At 38.8% G+C, this 27,970-nt stretch overlaps 1 protein-coding gene and 1 long non-coding RNA gene across 2 annotated transcripts in view; both read left to right on the top strand.

Moving 5' to 3' along the window:
• The window catches only part of LOC118826899 (alpha-2-macroglobulin-like protein 1), a 73,218-nt gene extending 51,373 nt beyond the window's left edge, over positions 1 to 21,845 (top strand). The window contains exon 36 of the mRNA XM_036597971.1: positions 21,699 to 21,845. Within this exon, the coding sequence (XP_036453864.1) occupies positions 21,699 to 21,739 (41 nt within the window). The 3' untranslated portion in view covers positions 21,740 to 21,845. The remainder of the gene's footprint in view (positions 1 to 21,698) is intronic.
• On the top strand, positions 19,466 to 21,063 carry LOC118827016. Its single transcript, XR_005008837.1, has 3 exons — positions 19,466 to 20,638; positions 20,830 to 20,911; positions 21,026 to 21,063. It is a non-coding gene; the product is annotated as an uncharacterized LOC118827016 (long non-coding RNA).
• Positions 21,846 to 27,970: the final 6,125 nt, after the last annotated feature.

Raw genomic sequence — 27,970 nt, forward strand, 5'->3', positions numbered from 1 at the left:
AATTTGTCAACAGAAGCTTGAATCTGTGTGAGAGAAATGCTTTAGTCAACCTACACAAATTAATCACACTAATACACTCATTTAATTTCATCTCACTGAGACTCAGGTCCAGGCAGAAAACCATAAAGCAATGGCGTTATATAGCAAGATCTAGTGCAAATGTTTAAAAACAAAAAAAAAACCTGTGCTTTGATCATACTCCTTGTATGATCACTGTAGTAGTGTCAGTGTAGTGGGGTTAGCTTGATGCTATATTGGACGATGATGTCTGCTGTAGTTTTAAAACATGTACAGTGGTGTGAAAGTGTTTGCACCCTTCCTGATTTCTTATTCTTTTGCATGTTTGTCACACTTAAATATTTCAGATCACCAAGCAAATTTAAATATTAGACAAAGATAACACAAGTAAACACAAAATGCAGTTTATAAATGAAAGTCTTTATTATTAAGGGAAAAAGAAATCCAAACCTACAGGGTCTTACTTGTGTTATCTTTGTTTTTTTTTTGTTTATTTTTTTTTTTACATTTTTGATGCATTTTTGTCATTTATTGACATCACAGAACAAAATCTGAAGTGCAGACCTGAATCTATCGATACAGAATAAATACACAAATGTAATTGTGTAACTCAGTTTGTAATTAAGTACACTGCAGTGCAAGAGTCTTAGACACCTGTGAGAACTGTCTTGGCAGTAGTGTTGTAGTACTCATGTCTAGTTTTGGTCTTGAGATTGTCAGTCCTGTTGGTCCCAAAATAATTATTTTCTGCAGTTAATTAATCTTTTTTCCAATATTTTTTTATTCAACAAGACAAAAAAAGATGGCATATCACAATGCAGTCAAATCCAGTTTCTTCTTTTTTCTACCACCCACCCCCACCCCATAATTTCCCCACACAACAGTGCCTCCCAACCCTTGCTGCCTATTAGGTACACATACACAATAAAAATGTAATTAATTAAATTAATTAAAAAAAAAACAACACACACAAAAAAAGGAATGTTATAATGTCTACAAATCCAAGGATGGTGACAAAGTAAGATATATATTTACACACAGATTTTTTAAAAATTACTAGACCTTGTAAGGCTTTGCAGTGGGATGGACATGGATGAGCATAACATACAAAAATTGAAAGTCAGTTTGCAGGGAGAGTCTTAATTTAACGAGAACATGAAGCACTTCGCGAAGTTTCATCAGATATTACTATGCCTAGTTCTCATCAGATATTTCTATGCCTAGTTCTTCTGCCCAGTCCGTTCTAATCTTATCTAGTGACACACTTTTAAGAGAGAAGATTGTGTTTAGTATACGTGAAATCTGGCCTTTAAGATGCATGGGGGTTTGCAGGATATTATCTAAAGCTGAAGCTGGTGGTGAGCAGGGGAAAGTTGAACTTTGATTCTGAATAAAGTGGCGAATCTGAAAATAACTAAATAATAAATAAGCTAGATCATGGTAACAAAAAGTTTTCAGTGAGAGCATTGAAACTGCCGAAAGTACCATCAGTATAAATATCACTACACTTAGCAATACCCAATCTCTGCTACTGTGAAAGCATGATCCAGTTTAGCTGCTGGAAAAAGGTGGTTATCACATATGGGGGCCAACATTGAAAAATCTGCAAGGTTAAAATGTTGTCTGAATTGCGACCATATTCTAAGTGTGGAGCATACAATTGGGGATGAAGTATATTGTGATGGGGAGAAAGGTAATTTTTTTGTAATAAGGACAGCAAGAGACGATGCTTTGCAGGAGTTTGCCTCCGCTTTACACCAATTAGTCTCTGGGAATTGGAACCAATAAACAATTTTTTGTAAATTTGCGGCCCAGTAATAGCTCCTTAGATTTGGAAGAGATAAACCTCCTTGTAGCCTACTTCTTTCTAGAAATTCTTTACATATTCTAGGGTGGTTACCTCTCCATAAGAATGCCATTATCAGCTTATCTACTGACAGAAAAAAAGACTTTGGCAAAAAGATTGGAAGACATTGAAATTGGTATAAATATCTGGATAATATATTCATTTTAATACAGTTAATTCTGCCTACAAGAGACAAGTGTAGCATATTCCATTTCTGAATGTCTGATTTAGGTTTAGAATTAAGGGGTACAAAATTTTCCCTGAATAAGCCATGAATAGTTGGAGTGATCTTAATTCCTAAATATTTAAAACTGTTTTTAGACACATGAAAAGGCAGCTCTGTCTCTTTGATTTGCATGGCTACACTATTAACAGGGTAACACTCACTTTTAGAAAGGTTTAATTTATATCAAAAATTTACCTAACTCGTAGAAGATCTTTACAATATTAGGGGCACACATTACGGGGTCTGATAAATATAGTGAAAGGTCATCTGCATACAGGGAGACTCTATGTTCAATACCTGTACGTTGAATACCCTGCACTAATTTTGATGTTCTCAGTTTAATGGACAGTGGTTTGATTGCTAGAGTAAAAAGAAGAGGACTAAGAGGGCACCCTTGTCTCGTTCCTTTTGAGAGCGGGATATAGTGAACGTAATTTGTTGGTTAGTACTGATGCTTTATACGAGGAATATATCAAACCTATCCAGGAGATGATTTTTGGGCCAAAATCAAATCTTTTTAATACCGCAAACAAGTAATTCCATTCAATTCTGTCAAATGCCTTTTCTGCGTCCAGGGATACCACCTCTTCTGGGAAATCCCCGGCTGCAGGAGAGTATGTAACATTAAGGAGCCTACGAATATTGGTGAAAGAGTGACGATGGGTAGCCATCCGGTCCAGGGGTTTTGCTATTTTGCATTTGCAAAGGTTGATCCATTCTTTCTTTTTGATCAGGGATAACTGGGATATCTAAGAATCTGGACATAGCCGAATCATCATCAGTGAATTCAGAAAAGTATAAATGACAGTAGTATTTTTTAAAAGCTTCATTAATTTCATAGGGGTCTACTGTCACTTCTTGGGCTGAATTATGAATTCCTGAAAGTATCAGAGATGCAGATTTCTTTTTTAGTTGATAAGCCAAAAGACGTCCTGCTTTTTCTCCATCTTCATAGAACTTTCCTCACGACCAAAGCAGGTACTGTTCAGTTTTTTCAGTGGATAATAAATTGTACTGTGTTTTAAGAGCTAATCTCTCCTTAAATAATTCTGGTGACAGATAATAGAGTATTCTTGATCTAGCTTCAATATAGAGTCTATAAGTTGTTGTTGTTTCTGTTTTCTTGCTTTATTACGTGCTATAGAAAATGTAATTTCTCCTCTGATTACAACCTTAAGCGTTTCCTATAGAATGGACACAGATTCAGATTTATTAGTTATGAAAAATTTATCAGTTGCGTTGGAAATAAATAAAATGTTTTATCTAGAAAAAAAATAGTCAATCCTTGAGTAAGAATGATGAACATGAGAAAAATATGAAAATTTCTTTTTATCTGGATTATCTATGGGTCTTGACAACCAGTTTCAGTCATGAAGCTGGATAGTGCTTGAGATATTTTAGAGGGGGGGGGTGAAGGTTTAGGGTTTGAGCTGTCCAAGACCAAATCTATCACACAATTTAAGTCTCCACCCAAAATCAGGCGGTATGAATTCAAGTCGGGTAGCAAGGAGGATAGTCTGTTCATAAAACCCGCATCATCCCAGTTGGGAGCATACACGCTGACATGAAAAAGATGGCCTGATACTATAATAAATCGTCCATTGGAATCTGGAATGACTTGATGCAGTGAATTGTAGCTTTTTATGAATTAAAATTGCTGTTCCTCTTGCCTTTGTATTATAAGTTGAATGAAACACCTGTCCTAGCCACGGTTTTCTCAGTCTAATTTGGTCTACTATACACTTGTGTGTTTCCTGCAAGAATGCAATTTCTGTGTTTAACCTTTTCATGTGGCCAAATATCCTAGTTCTTTTAACTGGTCCGTTTAGGCCCCTGACATTCCAGCTAATTAAACAGAATGCTGTCCCTCCTAACTTTGTAGTATATTCTGATGCTTTAGCCATTTAAGTTTAATGACAGTCAGTTTAAAGAGGCTATAATAACTGTCACCCAGTTCAAACCCACTCATCTCATGAAACATCCTATAACAGATAAATAACACTTTGTCTTCACACATTAAATCAAAAACAACAATCAAATAAATGATCCATAAGGCAGCAAAAATAACCCAAACATCTCCTAGGCTTGCCTCTTAAGATGAGGCAAAACGCAGGCCCAAACTTAAATTGAGTGTCTCCCGGTAGCCCATCCCTTACGATTGCTGAAGTCAGAAGGGCCCTCGACCTCAGAAAATTATCTATCAACAATCAGAAAAGCGTATACGTGAACATGGAAATTTGTAAGCCTACCGTGTGGTCCTTCAACATCAAAGAAAAGTCAGATTAGTAATCTGTATTAATGTAAGCTTGATGGCTGCTAAACTGGCACTGAAACAAAAATATAATCCTCTTCCCCAGACAGTCATTTGGGAAACTGACTGGAAAACGTTTTGTCTGGCATAGCATTTTTATTTCAGTGCTGACTGGGTCAGGTTACAGTTCAAGATAAGGAGAACTTCTTTAGCTCAATCGAATACCAGTCAGTACAGCCGTTATAGGTGGTAGATTGCATCTTGGTTAGCCCATTGAGTACCAGGTGTAGTGTGGTAGAAATAAGCAGAGCAAAGTTAACCAGGCCATGTTAACTTACTTGGACTTAAGTGGTCATGCATTGTTTGTAGAACACTTTAGCTTCCTCGGGCAAGTGAAATATAAACGTTTCCCCTTCGTAACTGACTCGCAGACGGGCTGGCTAGAGTAGCTGAAATCGTATTCCTTTGTGGTACAGTGCCTGCTTGACCTCACGAAAGGCAGTGCGCCTCTTTGTCAGGTTAGTGCTGAGATCAGGGTATATCCTCACAGATGCTCCTTTATATTTCAACTCATGTTTTCTGGCCCATCGTAGCAAGCGCTCCTTCTCCTGAAATCGATGGAAGCACACCATGAATGGTCGAGGTGGTCGTCCTTTGTGTGGTTTCTGACTGAGGGAGCGATGTGCTCTTTCCAACTTGGGTGACTTGTCGAACAGTTCTTTGCCGGTAATTTCCATCAGCATGTCTAAGACGAAAGTTATCGTATCTTGGCCACTTTCGCTACCCTCGGGAACATTCACAATTCTCAGGTTAGATCTGCGCGAGCGATTTTCTATGTCTTTGAGTCGGTCTGTGAGGAGTGCGTTTTGCTTTTGCAGAGCCTCGATGGCTGCTTCAGCTACTACGAGTTTTTCCAAGTTCCCGGAGGCCAGAGATTCGGTTGTAGCTAGGCGACTTTGAAAGCTATCGACGGTTTCTCTTAAGGCATTCACCGATGTCTGTAAAGGGTCAAGTGATTCCTGAATTAGGAGAGAGATGTCTTCTTTGAGACTGATGCGTTGTTTAGTTAGCTCAGAAACCAACTGGCTCATGGAGACACCCTCGGTGTTCTCAGATGTTCTCTTGCCGTTGTTAGCAGAGGAAGCCATAGCCGCTAGCTTACTAGCAATGCTAGAGTTTGCCCGTGTTGCCGGTGGTGCAGATTGTTTCTGTTTGTTCATTTTGCGAACAGTGCTAGTGTAACGGGTTTTTGCAATTTTTACTGTTATTATTGCTAGAACCTTATATAAGGGTGTGGGGTAACCCGGATTTATTTGAAGTCTACAGACCAGGGCAAGAGAGAGAAACGCTCGCACCAAGGATGCTTCAGAAAAGGGAATTTATTGGCTAAATATAATATCGCTTGGGAGAGCCTCTAGAGAATTAAACTAAGTGTGGACGGGAATAACTATATGGCTGGATGTACCTATTAAAAGTTCTTTTATTAAATAAATTGGCGTCAGGGCCCTGACTGTAAATTGATGGAACCAGCTTACGTTGGAGTCGGGGGGGCTGACTTCAGGAGGGGTCGCCTCAGGATGGACTCGATCGAAGGCTGCGGCTCACGTGGTGGTTCATCTCCTCGCTGGCCGTGGATGCTGCATCTCTGTGCAGGCACGCGCCTTTCCGTCAGTGATTGGGCAGAGGCGTCTTGAGGCCGTCTGACGGTGGAGCTTGGGCAGCTTTTCGATGGTCAATCTGTTCACAGATCAGTGCGTGGCTCTGGGTGCGATGCTGGGTCTCCGTGCCGTCAGAACTGCTCCCACTCCGCTGGCGAGGTTCAGGTTGCAATCAGGGTTCTGAGGCTGGTGATACTAATTAAACTAACTACCTCTTTTTAGCAGACTCGAAAGTTATGGATATATTCTCCCTGGCTAGACAAGAAATATCCACCTTCCTTCTCTGAGGGTGGTTTAAACTTAAGGTGTGTAGACGAACAGGCAAGTTACAAAACAAACAAAGGTTTCAGATCTGAAAATTTAGCATCCTAATACTTCTGACCTGTCTTTCTGACCAAGGCCAGCACAAACTTAGAAATTTAGCTATCCTCTTGTTGAGAACGCAGAACTCTGAACTGAACTTTGCGGTGCACTCTGGTTTTGCTCAGCTGGAGGCCCTACCCTTTGGAGGTGGAGCCAGAGTGCTGATAGGTTCTCCTCACCTAAGGTTACTAGCTACTCAACACAGGTAATATTTGCCTATAATATCTGAACATGACCCAATGCATGAAAAATAAAATCGACAATAAAAGGAAAGGAACAAAGGAAGAAAAGAAAACCACATTCAGGATACATATTGGTCAATAGTCTAAACTCAGCAATTAAATGGTTGGGTCTGACTGTTATCAAAGTTATACTCTACATATTTCTAGCACTTAACAGTAGAAAAAGATACAGGTAATATTTAGGTACTACCCAACAACAAGATTAATACAACAAGTAGTATTGCTTACAGATTATATAAATGTTGATAATCAAGCAGACAAAGCAAGAAGTTTCTTGGGTTCCTTATAAGCACATGTCCTTACGGTGGTGATGTGGTAATTCTCATTTTCACCCCTTGGGGGTGCTGTGGGTCCATGCTTGAGATCCCCAGGGAATTTAGAAAGTTTAAATTTGCAGTCCAGATTGTCGTATCAGTTCTGTTCTTGGTATGTCTAGTTTAGTTAAAAAGAGTTCTAACGAAAGGTTGCAGTTTGGAGTGGACATATACCTTAGAAATGTACTTTCTGTTACTTAAGATAAAATTGTCCACAGGACTTTGGAGGGCCATGTGGCCAGTCGTAAATTTGACTGAGTTTGGGGTTGGGAGTGTTAAGTCGACAGAATTACACTTTCAACTCCAGACTCACTGGAGCCAAGAGGCCTTTAACTTTTGGGTTGTTGATACGTTAGAAACACTCAGCTTGGGGGTAAAGTTTCAGCCAGTGTTCGCTACACTAGACTTGTACTTCATTGTTCTAAAAGTTTACTTGCCGTAAATTAAATGCTTAATGAAATAAAAGAGCACGAAGTCGGAAGCCCCTTTTCTCTACGTCCTACTGCAACATCGACACACCGGAAGTCCCGGATTTCAGTGCTATTAACTGGGCTTTTGCAAGTTGTTATTATGAAGTCACATTTTCATGTCTGCTGAAGCTCTGTGCTGTTTATGTAACGTTGTGGTTCTTACTGTACATTCCTCTTGACTGAGCTGTAGTGACAGCCACAAAATGCACATTGTTCCAGAATGCCATTAATGAGACAAATAATAACTTAAAACGTAAGCACACACATTTTGACTTGGCTAAGAACAGTAATGAGCGGTACTTCCATTCCCTAACTGGATATTTCAGCCAGAATCTCGAAGCACAGTGGGAAGTGCAAAAAAAGGTAAATATAGAGAAGTTTAGTTATAGTGTTAAAGTTCATTCTGATCAGTGCAATGAAATACATTATGTGTTAGAGCTGTATTATATGTTTAAATAACTTATTTTAGGTGAATCCAAATATTGTAATGGGTATTAGGATGCTGTAATTTATTAGAATACTTGCTAATCCTTAGAAAATATGCTAATCCTTAATGTTTCTTACTCAACAGATTATTACGATTATTATGTTGGTTCCGCATTTTGGGATTCTCAACCCACTGAAACAGTTCGCAGCTTCTTTCCAGAAACTTGGATATGGCAGCTTGCTGAAGTGGGGTCAGTAAATCAGCAAACATTGTTTCATTGTGTAATTTTTCTTTAGTGTTCTTTGTTCAGTTACAATTTTGTAGCATGACACAAAAATAATCCCGGGTTTATTAGATACAAAGGCTTTTTATCCAGTAACTACAGGGACTTCAGTGCTAACTGGTTGAGCTATTCTTAGATTATAGAAGTGTGTAATAAAACTTTGGGCCTGCTAGTGGGCCCATGGCCTGTTAAGGGGTTAATATATTGATTGTTCAAGTGGACAGATTTACATTGTGCTTCATGGCCTTAAATGATGTCATGCTGTGATATTGACCAATACATTTGCTGTTATTGCCAACCTTACTGCAGTTTTGCTAACATACTTTGGATTTCAGAATTTATGTTGACTGAAAAATGCTACTTTTCCACAGAGACTCTGGATCAGCACAGGTTCCTGTCACTGTTCCTGACACTATCACTACTTGGGAGACAGAGGCTTTCTGTCTGTCCTCTAGAGGTCTTGGTCTGGCTCCTCCTGCTCAGCTTCGTGTCTTCCAGCCCTTCTTCCTGGAGCTCTCACTGCCCTACTCCATCATCCGGGGAGAGGAGTTTGAGCTGAAGGCCACTGTCTTCAACTATCTCTCCAAGTGCATTATGGTACTGCAAGGTCAACATTTTCTGTCTTCACCAGTCTCTCATCACTTAACATCCACAGTAAGCTGATCTCCTGTGCTTCACGGACAGGTTAAAGTGACTCCAGCTCCTTCCTCAACCTACACTCTGAAAGCCTCCTCTGATGGAGAGTATTCATCCTGTCTGTGTGCAAATGTTAGAAAGACCTTCAAATGGACTCTTGTTCCCTCTGTGCTTGGTGAGTTCTAAACCTCTCAAGTTCAGACATAATCTCACATTTCTGTTGAATTGTTTTAGCGCTAATAAACTCCTCTCTGCATCTTTTGATGTGTTTTAGGGGTCTTGAATGTGACAGTCAGTGCTGAGGCAGAACAGTCACAGACTGTGTGTGACAATGAGATTGTGAGTGTGCCTGAGAGAGGCCGCATTGACACAGTCACACGAAGCCTGCTTGTACAGGTAGGACTATTTAAAATAGCCCCAGAAAGTATTTGATACATTCATAGTTATGCTTACTGCTATTATGACCTAATCATACAATTTTCCCATGTAGGCTGAAGGAACTGAAAAGACCAAGAGCCAGAGTTGGTTGCTATGTCCACAGGGTAAGTCTTACATATTTTACCTGATTTTCTCCCAAATTTAATTGTCTCCAATTCCACCCGCTAGTTAGGACTCCCCCAATCACACGATGCTATCAACGCTAGGAGGGTGAAGGCTAACACAGGCTTCCTCCGAGACCTGTGAAGCCAACCACCGCTTCTTTTCGAGCTGCCGCTCACACAACGTCACTGGACAGCCGAACGCGCTCGGAGGAAAGCGCCAACCGCCAGAGCTGTTACGTCCGCTAACAGACGCCTGCGCTGACTAGCATCGCGTTGGGTGATGGGGGGGAGAAGGAGGGGCCATCCTACCCACCCAGAGAGAGCGAGGCCAATTGTGCTCTCTTGGACTCCCGGCTACGGATGGCTGTAGCATCACCAGGGATCGAACTCGCGATCTCCTGATGATAGGGCCAACGCTTAGACGGTTGCGCCACTCGGGAGCCAGTCTTACATATTTTAACTGCTGATGTATGCCTTTTTTCTTCTTGACATACACAATACTGCACTGCTCAGTGAAGATTGAGCTGCCTGTTCAATTCACAGAAAACAGTGTTTCAGAGGAGATGGAGCTGATTCTTCCTGAAGATGTGATTGAGGGATCAACACGAGCTTCTGTTTCAGTGCTTGGTAAGAAAATATAAAAAATGCTTAAGAATTTATATAATGTTTATGACATGATGAGGGTCCTACTGACTATGGCAAATTACATGTGCATCTCTCAGCTGGCATTTGGATAACTTACCTGACACTTGTATTTTTTGACTTGTAGAACATGGAATTTCATTGGAACGCAATAACTCTTTTAGGGCTTCTGACATAGGAAATCTGGTATACACCTACCAGCCAGTTTGTTAGAAACTTAAACTTGGTACCACTATCAGAACAGCCTGAATTCTTTGTGTTGTGGACTCAACAAGGTGCTGGAAACATTTATTAGAGATTTGTCCATGTTAACGCAATTGCATAACATAATTGCTGCAGATTTGTCAAGTGCACATTCATGCTGCAAATCTCCTGTTCTACCACATCTCAAAGGTGCTGTATTACATTGAGATTTGGTGACTATGTAGCCCATTGAAGTACACAGAACTCATTGTCATGTTCATAGAATCAGTCTGAGATGATTTGTTCTTTGTGACCAGCCACATTATCATAATTTGAACATGGCTGAATTGTGGTCATAAAGGGAGACATGTGGTCAGAAACTACTCAGAAAGGCTGTGGCATTCAAAGGATGCTAAGTTGGTATTAGAAGTCCCAGTGTGATCTTAGAAAACATTCCCCACACCGTTACACCACCAACAGCTTGAACTTTTGACACAAGGCAGGTTGGGTCCAAGGACTCATATCTTGGCTCATGCCACATTCTGGCCCTACTATGTGAATGTGTCTGCAGAGATCTGGGTTCTTCAGACCAAACAATGTGCAGTTTTAGTAAGCCTGTGCAACCTGCAGCCTGAGATTCCCATTCTTGATTGCCAGGGGGACTTAATGTAGTCTTCTGCTGTTGTAGCCCATCCACCTCAAGCTTTGAAGTGTTAAGCACTCAGAGGTACTATTCTGAACACCACCATTATAAAGAGTGGTTACTGTAGTTACAATAGCTTTTCTGTTGGCTTAAACAAGTCTGTCTATTCTCCTCTGAATATGAAAAATGTAATATTCAAATGAGGCCTTTGCATGAACACTTTACATTAAAGTGTGAAGAAAATGAAAACAATCAACGAACTACAAAATAAGGACTAGTTACATAGTTCAGAATATGAATATAGTAATGCTATTGAAGCGTGTAATTACAGGTGGGTGACTACATATCTAAATTCCAAAGCTTGTTACAAGTAATTTTATAATATAAAATAAATTAAAAAAATGGAACATAAACATGCTCTCTTGTAAAACTGTTTGAAATGACTCTGCTCTTTCCACAGGTGTGAATTTGTAGGTATTTCCCCATACTGGCTGACAATTGTAGAGAGTAGAGACTGGGCCAAGTTTTGTTGTAGTATTTTTATATATTTATGTGTCCTGCTAGTAATTTGTGCTAAACTCTCAGTAGGAACAGTGATTGGAATGACATCTACCTTTAGATCAATGAGACAGACATCAGTAAATGGGTATGGAATTTGTGGTCGAAAACACAGTGCGTAAGGGTCAGTTTGTCAGTTTATGAGTTTATTGCCCTTTTGTTTTGACGGTCTTTGACTTGTCAGGCAGCCCCTGGGGGCAGGGCCACAGCATGTTTAGCAGAAAAGGAGCTAATCTGATGGCATCTTATAGGATAATATTAATCACCCAGTAAATGTTAAACCAGCAAGTTTATAAAACAATTTCTAAATGTTAATTAGGGCAGTACAGTGGAATGGGTTTGTAATGCTAGGGCTAGTTTAGCTAGAAGGCTAGCAGTTCCTCATCTGTCCTATTAAGCTCTGTTTAGTTGCTGACATTTGAGTGACGTCTTGAAAACACAGTAACAACTGTGCTGCTGAGCAATGGTATAAACTTTGTCCACACCTGCTTGTTCTTGCATTCTGAGCCTGTATCATACTTTTAAAAAGTATATTTCTTGCACGCTAGTTTAAATTCAAGATGTTTCGTTTTTACAGTTTGTCAGGCAAAGTAAAAGAGCTACATCTAATGAGAACTGAGCAGCAATCCATTCCAGTCAGTTCTAATTGCCATCTGTGGCATTGATCATTTTCAGCTTTGCTGGAAATATACATTTGTGAAGGTCACACTGTGCATTTTCCTTATTTAATTGTAACAAGAATCATTTTGTGGACAGTTTGAGCATGTCATTTACCACCGCAAGACACAAAGCAACAGAAGAAGTACAGCTGAAAATGACTTCTTTAGTACACAAGCTTATTGGGCCTCATTCACCAACCAAAAGAAATTTCTTCTTTAAACTCACTTATGCAGTTTTCAAGATTCTGACATTCACCAATGTTTTCTTATTTGGGATTTATTCTTAGGTAAAAACAGAATCTATTCACTCTCAAGAGTGCTTAGGTTCACACTTAGGTAATGTAATTGGACCGAATAAGTCAGACACTTGCATTTGAAAAACAAACTTAATGTGAAAAGGCAGTGCAAACTCACAGTGACAAATCAGTCCGAGGTCAATACCAAAAGCAAGCGACCAAAAATAAGCAGGGACATCCAGAGAGTGATCCAAACACAAGCCAAGTCAAGCCAAAAAACAGAGATCATAAAAATAGCAGACAAAGCTAAAAGGCAAACGCAAAATTCAGAGTCAAGAAATGCAAACCACGTCATAACATGGAAAACAGGCAAATGAGAAACATGCTCTGTATGCTCAGGTGAACTGGGGCAATACTTCAAAAAGAACAGGAGAAAATCAAGCAGTTTAAATAGTACTAAACATGAATGCAAAGGATTTGTATTCCAGGGAGGCATATCTGTGATAGGCTGATGACCTGAGAGTCCAAAGTCACATGATCTCCCAAGGGACTCTGGTAGTTGGAGTCTGTGAGAAAATTGTCAAGGGAAGTGTCAGCAGGGCCAGAGGGAGGTGTGACAGGAAGATATTGGTAAATGAGGCCCATTTTCATTACTAAAGCATGTTGTTAGCAGCCTTCATTCATAACAGACTTACAACACTTTGAAAAAAATAGCTCTACTGTAGTGTGGTTGTATTACCATGTTGTTTTGTAGGAGACATCCTGGGTCATGCCCTAAAGAATATTGATGGATTGCTGAAGATGCCATATGGCTGTGGAGAACAAAACATTGCTCTCCTCGCCCCCAACATCTACATTCTTCAGTACCTGGAGAACACTGGACAGCTCACTGCAGCCATCCGTGAGAGAGCTACAGGTTTCCTTAAGAGCGGTGAGAGAACTTTTCTTAATGAACAATCTTTTCATGGTGACACTGTTCTAAGTAGGCACTTCAACTAACCCGAGTTAAAATAAATTTTCCTTTACACAGGATATCAGAGGCAGCTTAACTACAAGCATTTTGATGGTGCATACAGCACATTTGGAACAGGAGAGGGAAATACATGGTGAGAACTTCCCAAAGCAACTCGTGACATGTGCAGCTAGCAGATGTGCAAATGATTAGAAAACTTAAACGTTTAATTCCTTTCAGTTGGTATAAATTACTGAATAACGCTGCATCTACAGAGACATTTTTGTTAATAGATATAAATGCATTTCCACCACCAGGTTAACTGCTTTTGTTTCTGAAGACTTTTGGCAAAGCACAGCGTTACATCTTTATTGACCCGCAAAACATTGACAGTGCAAAGAAATGGCTGCTAGGTAATCAAATACCGGACGGCTGTTTTATTAGACTGGGAAGACTGTTCAACAACAGAATGAAGGTGTGTTATTAGGGCTATGCATCCTACTTAACAGATTCTGCATACTATAAAATGAATTGGTTTCTATTTTGAGTAATGTACTAATGTATTATAGGGTGGTGTAAAAGATGATGTGACCATGACTGCTTACATCACTGCGACGTTGCTTGAACTGGGCCATACAGTGAAGGTGAGGACATTCATGAGCCTGTGTAAATTTCAGGATAAGCAAAAAACATCATAATTATTAAACAGAGTGCAAAAGTAATGCCTTATTATGGGCCTGTGTGCCTCATAGCCTCATTATTTAGAAAGTAACCTCACATAGTACATGTCAACAGTCTGAGTGATTTAAATTCAGGACTTGTTGCCATTATTATGTTTATTTTGTCAGGGACCATGCACAAAAGAGAAGAGATGGTTTGCATGAGAGTTAGCTAATAAGTTTCCATCTGCAGTCATCTCAATGTCAGTAACTCAGGGGTTAACAATGACAGTCATGCTCACATGAATAATCAAAGAATAGCATGCTTTTGTGAAGGGTCTATGAGAATTCCATAGGCTAGGAAGTGACTTTTTTTTTTGCTGGAGCCTACGAGATTTATCTCCTACTGAGACAGACTGATCTCCTGTCATTCACACTCATTGTTGAAACTTACATTCTCAAGCATCACCTACGATAAACAGCAGGTTGCGATATTCATCTGTTTCATGTGACATTACTGTATGACGTGCCGTTTTTCACAACCAGGACAATCAAAGTATTCTGTGTGCTTTTTAGTTTTATGCGAAAGCAGACATCAGAAAAACAAAACAAAAAAAGTTTTAAGGTGTTCCTGTGTGTAACTGATGTTTAATTAAGGATATCACTAGCGTCCAGAGTGAGAGTTACATAATGTGGACCTGCCCACCCCAGACTCTTGTTGTATTTCTCCTACCACAAACACACACAGCATTGCCTTTGTGCAAAATAACTATTTCTAAAATCTGCATTTTCTTTATTTCTTATATGCTACATTGAAAACCAAGGTGGCTAGCTAGTAATACATTGCTGCAAACTAATGCTATCTAAGTTAAGGTCCTATCAGCATTTCTCACTGCCCATCTGCTCAGATATGTCCTCATCTTTCCTAAGCAGCTTTTTCATTCTTATTTTCTTGGTGCTCCCTTCTTTGCAGTTTTTGCTGCTGCAGTCCATCTTCACATCAGTAATGCAAAACAAATAATAACCTCTGTAGAGCACTGCTTGTTATGTCAGATTCACATTGTCGTGCTGAATTTGATACGCCAATCTCTCAAAGCTGATGTTCTTTTTTCTGTTCACCTTTAAATACTGCAGCAATTACACACTAATGCCTGTAAAGGCGTCTGAATATAACTGCTGCATCATTAAAGTGGAACGAGAAACAAGAATAAGAAGCTAACTTCAGCTTTATCTTATCTTTGTCCACTGTACTATCAGCAAACTGGTGCTGCACCTCTTGATATGGGGCCGCTGGTTCAACCCTTAAATTACTACAGATATATACTTGAATGTAACATTAGTACAATCAGTACATTAGCTCATAGTAACCTGCCCAAAACGCTACGGGCCCACTGGGAATTCTCCGAACTCTCCTGATTATCACTGTCACACTATGCCAAAGCTGTGTCAACTAATCATACTGATCTCCACAGATAACTCTGTGCTAAGTACACACAGTTCACAGGCAAATCTACCTAATGTTAGTTATCCAAGGTAACATTTAGTCTACTTAAACTATAAGCAGGATGCTCCAAGTGTATTTTTTACGTTAAACTGAACTTTTTACCCACTGAATCTACATTTATTTATGTGTATTTTGAAAAAGTATACTTCATTTAAGTGTGCTAATTTGGCATTGATTTACTTTATAAAAAATATATATTGTGCTTAATTTATGATTAAACTATACTTTTGCAAAGTGTCCTAGGAGCATTACTGCTGTGTAAAAACCGTACCTTAGTAAAGTGGAAAAAAAAGGGGTTAATTTTGAGTTCATCAAATTGTACTTACAATGAATTGTGCTTTTATGCTTAAACTGTACTTAAAAAAAAGAGTATTTTTCGTGTTAAAAATGTGCCTAAGTGAAGTATACTTCAAAAGACATATTTTGTGTTGAAAATGTGCTTACAATGAACTGTGCTTATTTTATACTAAAACTATACTTAAACAAAGTGTTTATAAGCAATATTATTTCTGTTTAAAACCTAGAGTTCAGTGTGGTGTGCTTCAGGAGGTGTTCTTTTTTGGCAGTATTAGTGATAAATATGATATCTGGCAATACTAAATGTATAAATACACTTCAAAACAGCTTAAAAATTATCTTCCTTGTGTTAATTTGATCATTTTATGAGAGAATTTTTATATCAAATATAGGTCTAACAGTAGAAAGACATCATGTCAATGAGATGTACTTGCATCAAAGAGAATTCCTCTGTAATGTGTTGTGTTATTCAAGTTAATAGATTTTACACCAAAAATTATATCTTGACTTTCCCTTGTGGGGAAAAAAGTATGCTTAAGTAGTGCTTGAATAGTTATATACTGTAATTATACACATAATGGCAGCAGCTCACTTACATGAACAGCTTAAATATAGAATATAAACTCACGCTATCTCTGACCGCTGGATAGGCTACCACCACATCATGAATGACACACAAGAGAACAAAAATCTCTGTTTTTTATTCAGTATGCTTGACTCGCCTTGTCAGCATAAGACGTAACCAATGACTATGCACAACGCTAAGAATTTAAACAGCATCTGAAATATGAAAAAATGACGCTGGAGCAGCGGTAATCAACAGCCTATTTTAAATAACATTCAGGCTCTGAGCAGAGCACAGAAATAGACGTATCTGTCTGTAAACAATACATTTACATGTTTGGTGAGACACAAAAAAAAGAATTTGCATTTTTTGTCTCCTGATAACTCATCCCTCCAGTGTAGGGCTAACATATGAATAATGAAGCACAAAACTCATTAATTGGAAATGTCAAGGGTTTTGTAAAAATGAGAGAAGCACTTAGTAAAGCATGCAGTAACAAAGTATTGGGTGCCTATTTGAGTTTGGGCTTTGTCTGGCAGGGGGAATTCTCAACTTGCAGTATAAGCAGCATTATTTTGCGCTTTTCTTACTAATCCAGGTCAAGACAGAGTCATCAGACTCCAGTACAGGACCAGTACTGAGTGAAATAGAATGCAAACTAGAATAGTATTGCTGTGAGAAGTGCACATTTTAGAACGGTCACTTTGTAAAGAGTTTGCCAATGTAATATTAACTAGCTTGGGAGCTATAAAGCTAGCATTATCAGCATATATGCCAGCAGCTGTAACACAAATGATTTTACACTCTCAGATCTTTACAGATGATTCTGCACGCCCTATATTGTAGACATTTGTCGACATCAACTTAAAGTATGGTATTATGCTAATAAAAGCCCTAGAGTAATTTAGACTTACCTAGCAAGCTTACTAATCTATTTGTCTTCATTGATTTTCTCATGTTATACTGGTAGACACAGTATGTCTGTCACATCTGATGTCAAACATTTGTTAGAATCCTCAACACAACATGCCAGTTGTGCAGCATAACTTCAGTGGATAACTTCTTTAGGCAGGAACTCTACTGCTATCATAATAAGAGTATAATATATCTGTTTAAATGTAAGATAACTTAATTTGCTTAAATCCAGTTTACTTAAAGTACAATTCCTAAAAATTGGGCCAGTTTGTCAAATGCTAATTAAAAATAGAAATCTGTGATTTGTAAATCCCACATATACACAATGTTTGATATTTTACCTTATAAACGTTGTTAGATTTTTTGTGTGAGGGTCAAAAATGTGTGTATTTTGATGCACTGTAGAGATGGAAATAGCCAAAACTCCTTGCAGTTGCTTGTTGAGAAATGACATTATTATTATTGTTGTTGTTGTGTTCTTTTTAACACTTTAAGGATCCTGTTGTGAGTAAAGGGTTGTCATGTTTGAAGTCCTCTATTGGTAACCTAACAAACACCTACACCACTGCACTGCTGGCCTACACTTTTAGTCTGGCTGAAGAGCATGACACGCGAGAGAACCTGCTACAGAAATTGGATAGCGTAGCCATTTCAGGAGGTATGAAATATATTTTATACCATGGATCTTTAAGCTCATATTTTAGTACTAATATAATACCATGGTTTTAGCTTATACTGATGTTCATAGGGTTATGATTTTTCTCTTGTAATCTCCAGGTTACTGATTTGACTATAATTTGTAGAGTAATCTTTTTGATCTAGTTTTATTTCTTGTGCTGTTATATATAGGCGGCCACCTTCACTGGTCTCAGTCAGCATCAGATGACTCTGACTCCTTGGCAGTGGAGATCAGCTCCTATGTTTTGCTAGCTGTTCTCACTACAGCTGAAGTCACTGCTACTGATTTGGGCTATGCTAACAGGATTGTCAGCTGGCTGGTGAGGCAGCAGAATCCTTATGGAGGCTTCTCCTCCACGCAGGTAATTGCCCACCATTTCCGCTACCTTTTTTCTTGGTCTGGCTACATATACGTAAAATATTTAATGTTGTGCAATTGCTAATTGTTTTTGTGTCTGGATCAGGACACAGTGGTGGCCCTCCAGGCTCTGGCTCTGTACTCCACCAAAGTGTTCAGCTCTGATGGCTCCAGCGAAGTAACTGTGCAGTCAGCAGATAAAGAGAGTCACCACTTTGATGTGAATGAGGACAACAAGTTATTGTACCAGGAGAGACCACTGCAAGTTGTTCCAGGCAAATACAGCATTTTGGTGAAGGGCTCCACCTGCGTGTCTGTGCAGGTAAGTGTGTGTATAGCCCTTGTATGTGTCCAGGGGTGTAGGAGTGAGTTTGGCATTGGGGGGCACACATTTGCTACTCTAACCTCTTTGATTTTGAAAATGCACCTCAATAACAAACCTTAACAAACGCCCATCATCACCCAACACACGACATGGCATTAAATGGGAAGTTTGTCTGATTTGCTGGCAAATGTGCTACCCTCTGTGTTGCACTTATAAAATAATAAAATAATTTTTCTTTCTCTCTGCGGTATAATTTTCGGGTGGGACAAATGCAGCTGTTTCCAGAATCCCCTGGTTCCAATGTTTGTGTCCACTGGATATCAAACACCAACAAAGACTATACATCAGAAATGAGACTAACAAAGAGTAAAGCTGAGGTGGCCTCTGGTAGCTCTGCTGAGCTCACCCTTCCTACTTTCACTCTGTACATCACCAGAGCCATTATGTAAGCTTTGCCTGCAGCTAAACTAAATCTCCTCTGACCGTACGTTTACTTCTTAGGTCTCACTTGAAGGCCAGGTACACCAGCTGGGCCTTGTGCAGCGTGGCACTTGGTACATCTGTGGTCCATAAAGACATTCTTCAAGATTGAGTATGAATTCTCACATATGGCTGTGGTAGCACTAAACTGGTAATCAGGACACTTGGCATGGCTTCCAGTGTTTAATTTATTTATTTTTTTTGATTTTTACCCAATTTTCTCTCCAATTTAGTCGTTTCCAATTCCACCTGCTAGTTGGGACTCCCCCAATCACAGGATATTACCGGCACTAGGAGGGTGAAGGCTAACGCAGGCTTCCTCCGAGACCTGTGACCGCCAAAGCTTCTTTTCGAACTGCCGCTAACGCAACGTCATTGGACGGCCGAACGCACTCGGAGGAAAGCGCCAACCGCCAGATCTGTTATGTCAGCTAACAGATGCCTGCGCTGACTAGCATCACGTTGAGTGATGGGGGGAGAAGGGGCGCCATCCTACCCACCCAGAGAGAGCAAGGCCAATTGTGCTCTCTCGGACTCCCGGCTACGGATGGCTGTAGCATCACCAGGGATCGAACTCGCGATCTCCTGATGATAGGGCCAACGCTTAGACGGTTGTGCCACTTGGGAGCCCTAGTGTTTTATTTTAAACATTTTTCCAAAAATGTTTTAACCTCAGTTTTAATAGGTAATTTTGGGCACCTATAAGATCCTCTGGGAGTTGGCATAAAGCATAAAAAATAAAGGCTGCTTCAGTTTGCTTAACATTACCCATAGATTTGCTTGACATTACCCATAGATTTAAGAGACCTACATATCAAAACAGCATATAGGAAATATACAGAAATAACCTTGCTGTGTTTCTAAGCTAACAGTAACACTTTAAAATCAATTCTGTAACTAACTAGAAGCTGTTGTAAAGATTCTAGAACTAGATTAATGTGCTGTGCTCTCTTTATACTATCTTGTCTTTGTTAGGAGCATTTTAAATGAACTGCAACTTTTTAATTGTCTTTTAAGGAAGTTCAGTTAGGAGAACACAAAGTATCAGTCCTATTAGAAATAAAAGCATGGATATGTTTCTTTAGGTTTTGTTGATAATAAACCTTTACTTCTGGCTATATTTTAACTCCTTAAATGGCCAAGGCCAACCAATTATTTATGTGTTCCATACATTGTACCTCTATCTATAATATTTGGTGAGAAAGACAAGTATATTTGCATAGCATCTACACAAATGGCACACAGTCTTGTGGGCTTTGAATAAAAAGGGCCCAGAAACTGGTCACTGGGGAATAGATTCATAACTGCCAGTTGCAACAAAGTTATACCACCTTTGTAAGGCATGAACCATGAACCGACATTTCCAGAAAGTCCTACATAGATTTTCAACCTGGCTAGAAGTATTTTTAAGATCTACAGTGTCTGTAATGATTTTTTGCCAGAATTAATATTCAGACTTGTCATTTCAAATCATATAAGGGCTATCTCAGTACTGTAGTGGGATCTAAAACCTGATTGAAATGTGTTAGTGAATCCATTTACATTTACTGTTTCTGTTGTTTTCTCTGTTTTATCCCCAACTGCAGATGGCTTTTTTCTACAACATCCCCACACCTGCTGAAACCAGTACACTGAGCATCAAGGCTAAGACTGAGGGACGTTGCTCAAAATCACTTGCACAGTTTCTATCCATCAACTTTACAGTCATGTAAGCATTCGTTTGTGATTCACGAGAAAAATACATAGCTAGAAACCCAATATTAGGAAAATTAAAAATAGTACATTTTAAGTCAGCAGAATTCTTATAAATAATAACCATTTTTTTTATTATTTTGCTGCTTAGTAACACACATTAATGGTATTATTGCTCATGCCTGAAGTAAGTAACTTTATTTTCAGATATAATGGAACATTAAACAGCACCAATATGGTCATAGTAGACATAAAAATCTTGTCAGGATTCACAGCAGATCCCAGTGCTGTAAGTAGCAGTGTTTCATATACACTTAGTTACATATATAAATTTAGATATGTTTTCTTAGATTGTTATAAAATCATCACATGTAAGAACAAGTAATAACATTTCTTTTGTCAGCTGAAATATATGGCACTTGTGGAGCGAGCTGAATCCAAAGATGACCATATTATCATGTATATAAAAGAGGTGAGAGAAAAGATTAATAATCATGAATTATTGAGCTCATTCAAATGCAATAATCAACATGTGTAGCCATATATTTGCATTTTGTTTTAATTATAGGCTTTAAGAAAGGCGGTAATTATGTTTAAGAACGGCAGACTGGGCAGTCGTCTACATTCACTACGCGTACACAAAAAGCCTAAATTAATGTAAATCATTAATTTAATCTGTGAGAGAGCTTAGGATCTGTAATTGGCTAGATCTAATATGACTATAATTGACTTAAAAGATAAATATCTAAAACATGACAATATAAAACTGAAATGAAAATTATAAGTAAATAAAAAAGCCTAAATTCACAGAGGACTCACTGTCCAAAAGAAGAATAGATAAGGAATTTTTTACATTACACTGTTGGGTTTGTGTTCAACAGGTCCCAAGAAATATTCCTATGAATTATCAGCTACATCTTAAACAGGCGCTTCCGGTCAAGAACCTCAAACCAGCTGTGATCAAAGTTTATGATTACTACCAAACAAGTAGGATTTTCCAAGTCTGTGTTGTTCCAAGACTATAGCTGCAACTGCGTTATTGTTTTGTACTTATCTTTAACATCTCCTTCATTCAGGTGACCAGTCTGAGACAGAGTACTCCTCCCCCTGTGAGTGAGCTCTCAAATCTGCAGCCTCAAAAAAAGGAAACACATGGGTGTTTGTTTTTGTTGTGACTTACTTTTTGTTTTGCATGTTCTTTATTAAAATGAATATAAACTTTAGACAGAAATTCAGTTTTTCTTTTTTTCATCTTTGCTGTCATCTATTAGAATTATTTTGGTGAAATGTTTTCCTTAATGACCTGTTTTAATTTAATGTAATAAATTGGAAAATATTAACTATTAATATTAATGCACAGAAACTCCACAGGGCTCCCACAGAGCAGGTATTATTGGGTGGTGGATCATTCTCAGCACTGCAGTAACACTGACGTGGTGGTGTGTTAGTGTGTGTTGTGGTGCGAGTGGATCAGACACAGCAGTGCTGCTAGTGTTTTCAAACACCTCACTGTCACTGCTGGACGGAGAATAGTCCACCAACCAAAAATATCCAGCCAACCTGTGGGCAGCGTCCTTTGACCACTGAAGAAGGACTAAATGATTAACACAAACTGCGCAGCAACAGATAAGCTACCATCTCTGATTTTACATCTACAAGGTGGACCAACAAGGTAGGCGTGCCTGAGTGGACAGTGAGTGGGTGTATAAAGACTTCAGTAGCACTGCTCTTTTGCTTTTAGCAGCTAGGTTAGCACAGTAGCTTTTAGTAGCTTATACAGTAGCTTTTACCAGCACTGTAACGTTAGCTCAAAGTGTTTAGCAAAGTAGTTGCTATCTAGAAATAATACACTGTTATTTCTTTTAATGTTGATGTAGAAGAAAACCAGTAATTCAAACCAACAATGAAAACTATCTGCTTCTAGGTTTTGTTTGAAAACAGTTCTGGAAGTTACAGTGATGGGGTTTGGTTTAGTCCTCCTGCATGTTAGCATAAACTGCTAACCTAAGGGAAAATGTAGCGTTTCTATGCTGAGAGAGCTTAGGATCAGTAATTAAATCTAGATCTAATATGACTTTATAATTGACTTAAAAGATAAATATCTAAAACATGCAAATATAAAACTGAAAATTAGAAGTGAATAAAAAGAGGAAGTGTTTCGATTAATAGTTTAATAGGAACAACAGTAAATTACTATTTACAATGCTTATGTGTAATAGTGTTTTTCCAAGATAAACCACTGAGCTGCATGGCAGGCTGTAAGCTTAGTCGATTTCCATAAAAGTTGTCATTTTTCCACTAATTCTATAAATTTGAGAGATGTTTATAAAAGTTTACCCAACCATATAGTCATTTTTAAGAAACTTCACTGAGATCCTCCAGCACTGGACATTCAGATCTAAACATGTATGTTTGTTTTCTTATATTGCTCCTTTATGTAACTTTATACAGTATCGTATGTACGTAGGACATACAGTGTCCTCCATAATACAGTACACTCCTGCTAAAGATGAGTTAAAAGAATTATAAGAAATTTTGATGTTCAGCTTAATTTTACACTGCAAAAAGTAGAAAACTCCAACCATTAATTGAAGTAAATTTATACTGATGAAAAAAATCGATCATTTTCAGTCAAGAAATATTATTTTTACAAAACCATATGTGTCACAATTATTGGCACCTCCAAAAATTCCTACAAACACTTTGCAGCTATAACAGATTCAACTCTTCTGGGAAGGCTTTCCACAAGGTTTAGGAGTGTGTTTATGGGGATTTTTGACCATTCTTCCAGAAGTGCATATGTGAGATCAGACACTGATGTTGGACGAGAAGGCCTGGCTCGCAGACTCCACTCTAATTCATCCCAAAGGTGTTTTATCAGGTTGAGGTCAGGACTCTGTGCAGGCCAGTCAAGTTCTTCTACACCAAACTCGCTCATCCATTCTTTATGGACCTTGCTTTGTGCACTGGTGCGCAGTCATGTTGGAACAAGAGGGGGCCATCCTCAAACTGTTCCCACAAAGTTGGGAGCATGAAATTGTCCAAAATCTCTTGGTCTGCTGAAGCATTAGTTCCTTTCACTGAAACTAAGTTCCTTTCACTGGAACTAAGCAGCCGAGCCCAACTCCTGAAAAACAACCCCACGCCATAATCCCCCCTACACCAAACTTTACACTTGGCACAATGCAGTCAGACAAGTACCGTTCTCCTGGCTACCACCAAACCCAGACTTGTCCATTGGGTTGCCAGGCGGAGAAGTATGATTCGTCACTCCAGAGAACATGTCTCCGTTGCTATAGAGTCCAGTGGCGGCGCTTTACACCACCGCATTCGATGCTTTGAATTGCGCTTGGTGATATAAGGCTTGGATGCAGCTGCTCAGCCATGGAAACCCATTCCATGAAGCTCTCTATGCACTGTTCTTGAGCTAATCTGAAGGCCACATGAAGTTTGGAGGTCTGTAGCGATTGACTCTGCAGAAAGTTGGCGACCTCTGCGCACTATGCGCCTCAGCATCCGCTGACCCCCAACCACTTCGTGGCTGAGTTGCTGTCGTTCCCAGTCGCTTCCACTTTGTTATAATACCACTGACAGTTGACTGTGGAATATTTAGTAGTGAGGAAATTTCACGTCTGGACTTGTTTCAAAGGTGCCATCCTATCATGGTACCACGCTGGAATTCACTGAGCTCCTGAGAGCGACCCGTTCTTTCACAAATGTTTGTAGAAGCAGTCTGCATGCCTAGGTGCTTGGTTTTATACACCTGTGGCCATGGAAGTGACTGGAACACCTGAATTCAATGATTTGGATGGGTGAGTGAATACTTTTGGCATTATAGTGTATTTATATATGAGGTGACACAGAGGTTAAATTCCCTTAGTCATTCTTCAACATGGGAAAGACAAGAAAATACACAATTCAAATAAGGGAAAAGTCTGTTGACCTTCTTAATAGCTACTCACCTGAAAATGCCCATATCTACAGATAGGATGATAATTAAAAAGTTCCAGGCAACTGAAACTGTGACAAACTTGCCTGGGTGAGGACCCAAGTTTGTTTTGCCACCATGCACAGTAAAGAGGATGATGAGAGGCAAAATTCACTATTGGAAGGATACAAAAAAAGTAGCATCTTGGGATCACTAAGTCTCCAAAACTATCAACAGACGCCACCTCCATGGCAACAGATTATTTGGAAGTCATGCCAGGAAAAAGCCTTTCCTGTCATCTAACCACAAAGTGCGTGCCTGGGAGTTTGCTAAAAGTTTTCTGGGACTTACGATTGGAACCATGTTCTGTGGTCACATGAAATGAAAAATTGCGCTTTTTGGCAACAAACACTTGGTGGGTTTGGGATAAAAAGAACGATGACTACACTGAAATGAACCTGATGCCCACTGTTGGGTGTGATGGAGGGTCTGTGATGTTGTGGGGCTGTTTTTTCCTCCAAAGGCCCTGGTAACCTCATGGCATCATGGACTATATGAAATACCAGAACATTTTAAATCAAATGCCACTCTCTGACAAGAAACTAAAAATAGGCCATCACTGGATCTTCCAGCAGGACAATGATCCAAAACGTATGTCCAGATCAACATAAAAATGTTTTCGTGAGCACAAAATCAAGCTTCTGCCATCTCAGTCCCCTGATCTAACCCCCATAGAAAACCTGTAGGGTGAGCTAAAGAGGGTAGTGCCTAGGAGGAGAGGACCTAGGTCCCAGCTCTGTTTTCTTCAACCTTATGAGATGTTACAGGAGATGTTACAGTGCTGTTTTATTGGCAAAGGGAGATTGCACTAAGTGTAAAATGCAGGGGTGCCAATAATTATGGCACATGGTTTTGTAAAAAAAATTATTTCTTGATGAGAGATTTTTTTTTTTCTTAGAATAAATTTTCTTCAATTAAAGGTTGGAGTTCATTATTTTTAGTGTGAGATTAAAGGGGAACCCCACCGATTTTACAAAATTACTCAATCATTCAAAGGTTTAGATGTAAGCAAAATCATTCAGAGTAGGTCGGTGTGAAATGCGCCTTTCTAGAGAAATTTTGAGTTAGAATTGTTCACCATTACAGTACTAGGAACCAAATGTCTGAAGCATTTAATCACTCCAAAAGCTACATCCCATTAAGTTATTATACAAAATGGTTGTGAATGTGTTGCTTGATACCTGAGACATTATTTTGTAATAGTTTTGTTAAAAAGTTTTGGCTTAAAACAAATTTTTAATATAAATTATTACTCCAGGATTAGTTTGTGTTTCCTGTCAAAACCACATTCTCAGTTGAGATCAATGCACAAGCTAACATGCTTTTATAGTTACTAGCCTGTAGCTACAGCCGTTCCACACGGCTAACACCAGCAGCAGCTTTTGTTTAGTTTATTTTTACAGTTTTCTTACATATTTTGGAAGATGGCAGAATATGTGGAAGAATTTGTGTGTAGCTTCAAAACAATTAGCCACAACTTCAGGATTTCTGGTACTTGTAACGGCAACTGAAAAGAATGCATCGTACTGTATTTTCTACATTTATTTTTGCATCCTGGTATAGCGCAGTTCACCACCACTCTAAACAATTACCCAGCAAGGTGCAGCTGTGATCTTTTTTATTTATTTATTTATTTTTTTTTTAACCATTATCAGTGTGACATATAAAAACTTCTAAGACACATGTAAGTTGACTGGTCATTTTAGATAGCAGATTAAATGGTGATATTTGTTGTGTGGACCTATGGACGTCTGGTTCCTAGTACTATAATGGTAAACACTTTTGACTGTAAATTCTTCTAGAAAGGCACATTTTACACCAAACAACTCTGAATGATTTTGTTTACATCTAAGCCAGATATAAAGAATGATAATTCGCCTAAAGAGGAATTTCTTATAACCCTTTTTACTCATTTTTACCAGGTGTGCCAATAATTGTAGAGGGGACTGTATATGTCTGACAGTACATTAATTTAATATGCGTTGTATATGTTTTGGTACCATATACTGAGTATCTTATATTCAACTTACATAATATAAAACAAGTACGATTTTTCCAAAACTTTTTCATATGTGCAATCACATAATACATACCGCCACATCCTACAGATTCTTACTTCACAGCATCAGGTGAATGTATAATACTCCTGACTGCAAAGTATACACAACGTCTTGTTCAACCTTTAGTCATTTCCCCACTTGAGTAATGCATTTCCCTCCTCAGAGACCTTCTCTCATGCCACTTTTCCACTACAGAGAATCCGAATGCTGAGGCTTATCTGGTCCAATACTTCCCAAAGTTCTCCCATGTGACTCCTCTGCTAAGATCATTTCACTGGCTTCCTGCAAAGAGAAATCAAATACAAGGCTCTGATTTTCAATTTTCGGGCTTTACACCACACCTGCACCTTGGTTCAGAACTACATGCTTGTACAGCAACATAGCAACAGAGTCACTAAGTTCTTTTAAAGATTCATCACTTCAGACAATATCCAGGTTAACACTTTTCTGATCTGCACTTCATTTGTAAATTAGAGTGTCATCTGAATCATAGGTGCAAGCAATTCATCCTCAAGGTTTATACTTGTGTTTATTTATTTAGCCAGATCAGGCTCTGCGTCAGGGGGTCATTTAGTGGGGCAGTGCCCTACTGACCAATCGTCATGTCTCACTAAACCCACTACGCTTTACACAGACTTTGATAGTGGCATATGGTAAAAAAAACAAAATGAAAGTAAACTTTGCGCTCAGTGTAAAAACTATATCACATAACACATTTTGTAAGTGACTCTGGACAAGAGCGTCTCCTGAGCAAATAAGTGTTTGTCATTAAAGAGACAGTTCAGAGTGATTTTTCCTCAGCCATTACCCATATCTTTATGACATGACATGTAAACTTCATTTGTAATGAGCAGCATGTTAAAACGTCCCTTAATAATTAAAAGATTAAAAGATTAATTAATAGTCATTATTACACAAGACATCATCTCTATATTTTTTATATTATAGAATTATATATTAATTGTGTAACATTATTAAGACTATGTATTCGCAAAAAGTACAAAGAACAATAAATAGACGATACAACAACAGACAACAAACAATAAATAAACTAGACACCAAATTGTGCTGGTGCATAGAAAGTGTGTACATGTGTGCAAAATATATGCTGCAATTTTCAGAGGCCAACCCAACCCAAACCAGTCTGTGAGAACTTCCATGTCTTCTTTGTAGGCTTCCTCGTTGTTGTAGGGCCTGATACTGTTGTATTGTCAGCAAGCTTGATGATTGTGTTGGAGTTGTGCTTGGCAGTGCACTTGTATGTTTACAGGGGGTAGAGCATGAGTGATAAGATGCAGCC

Source organism: Colossoma macropomum, unplaced genomic scaffold (assembly GCF_904425465.1).
Source record: "Colossoma macropomum unplaced genomic scaffold, Colossoma_macropomum, whole genome shotgun sequence".
Taxonomy (NCBI): domain Eukaryota; kingdom Metazoa; phylum Chordata; class Actinopteri; order Characiformes; family Serrasalmidae; genus Colossoma; species Colossoma macropomum.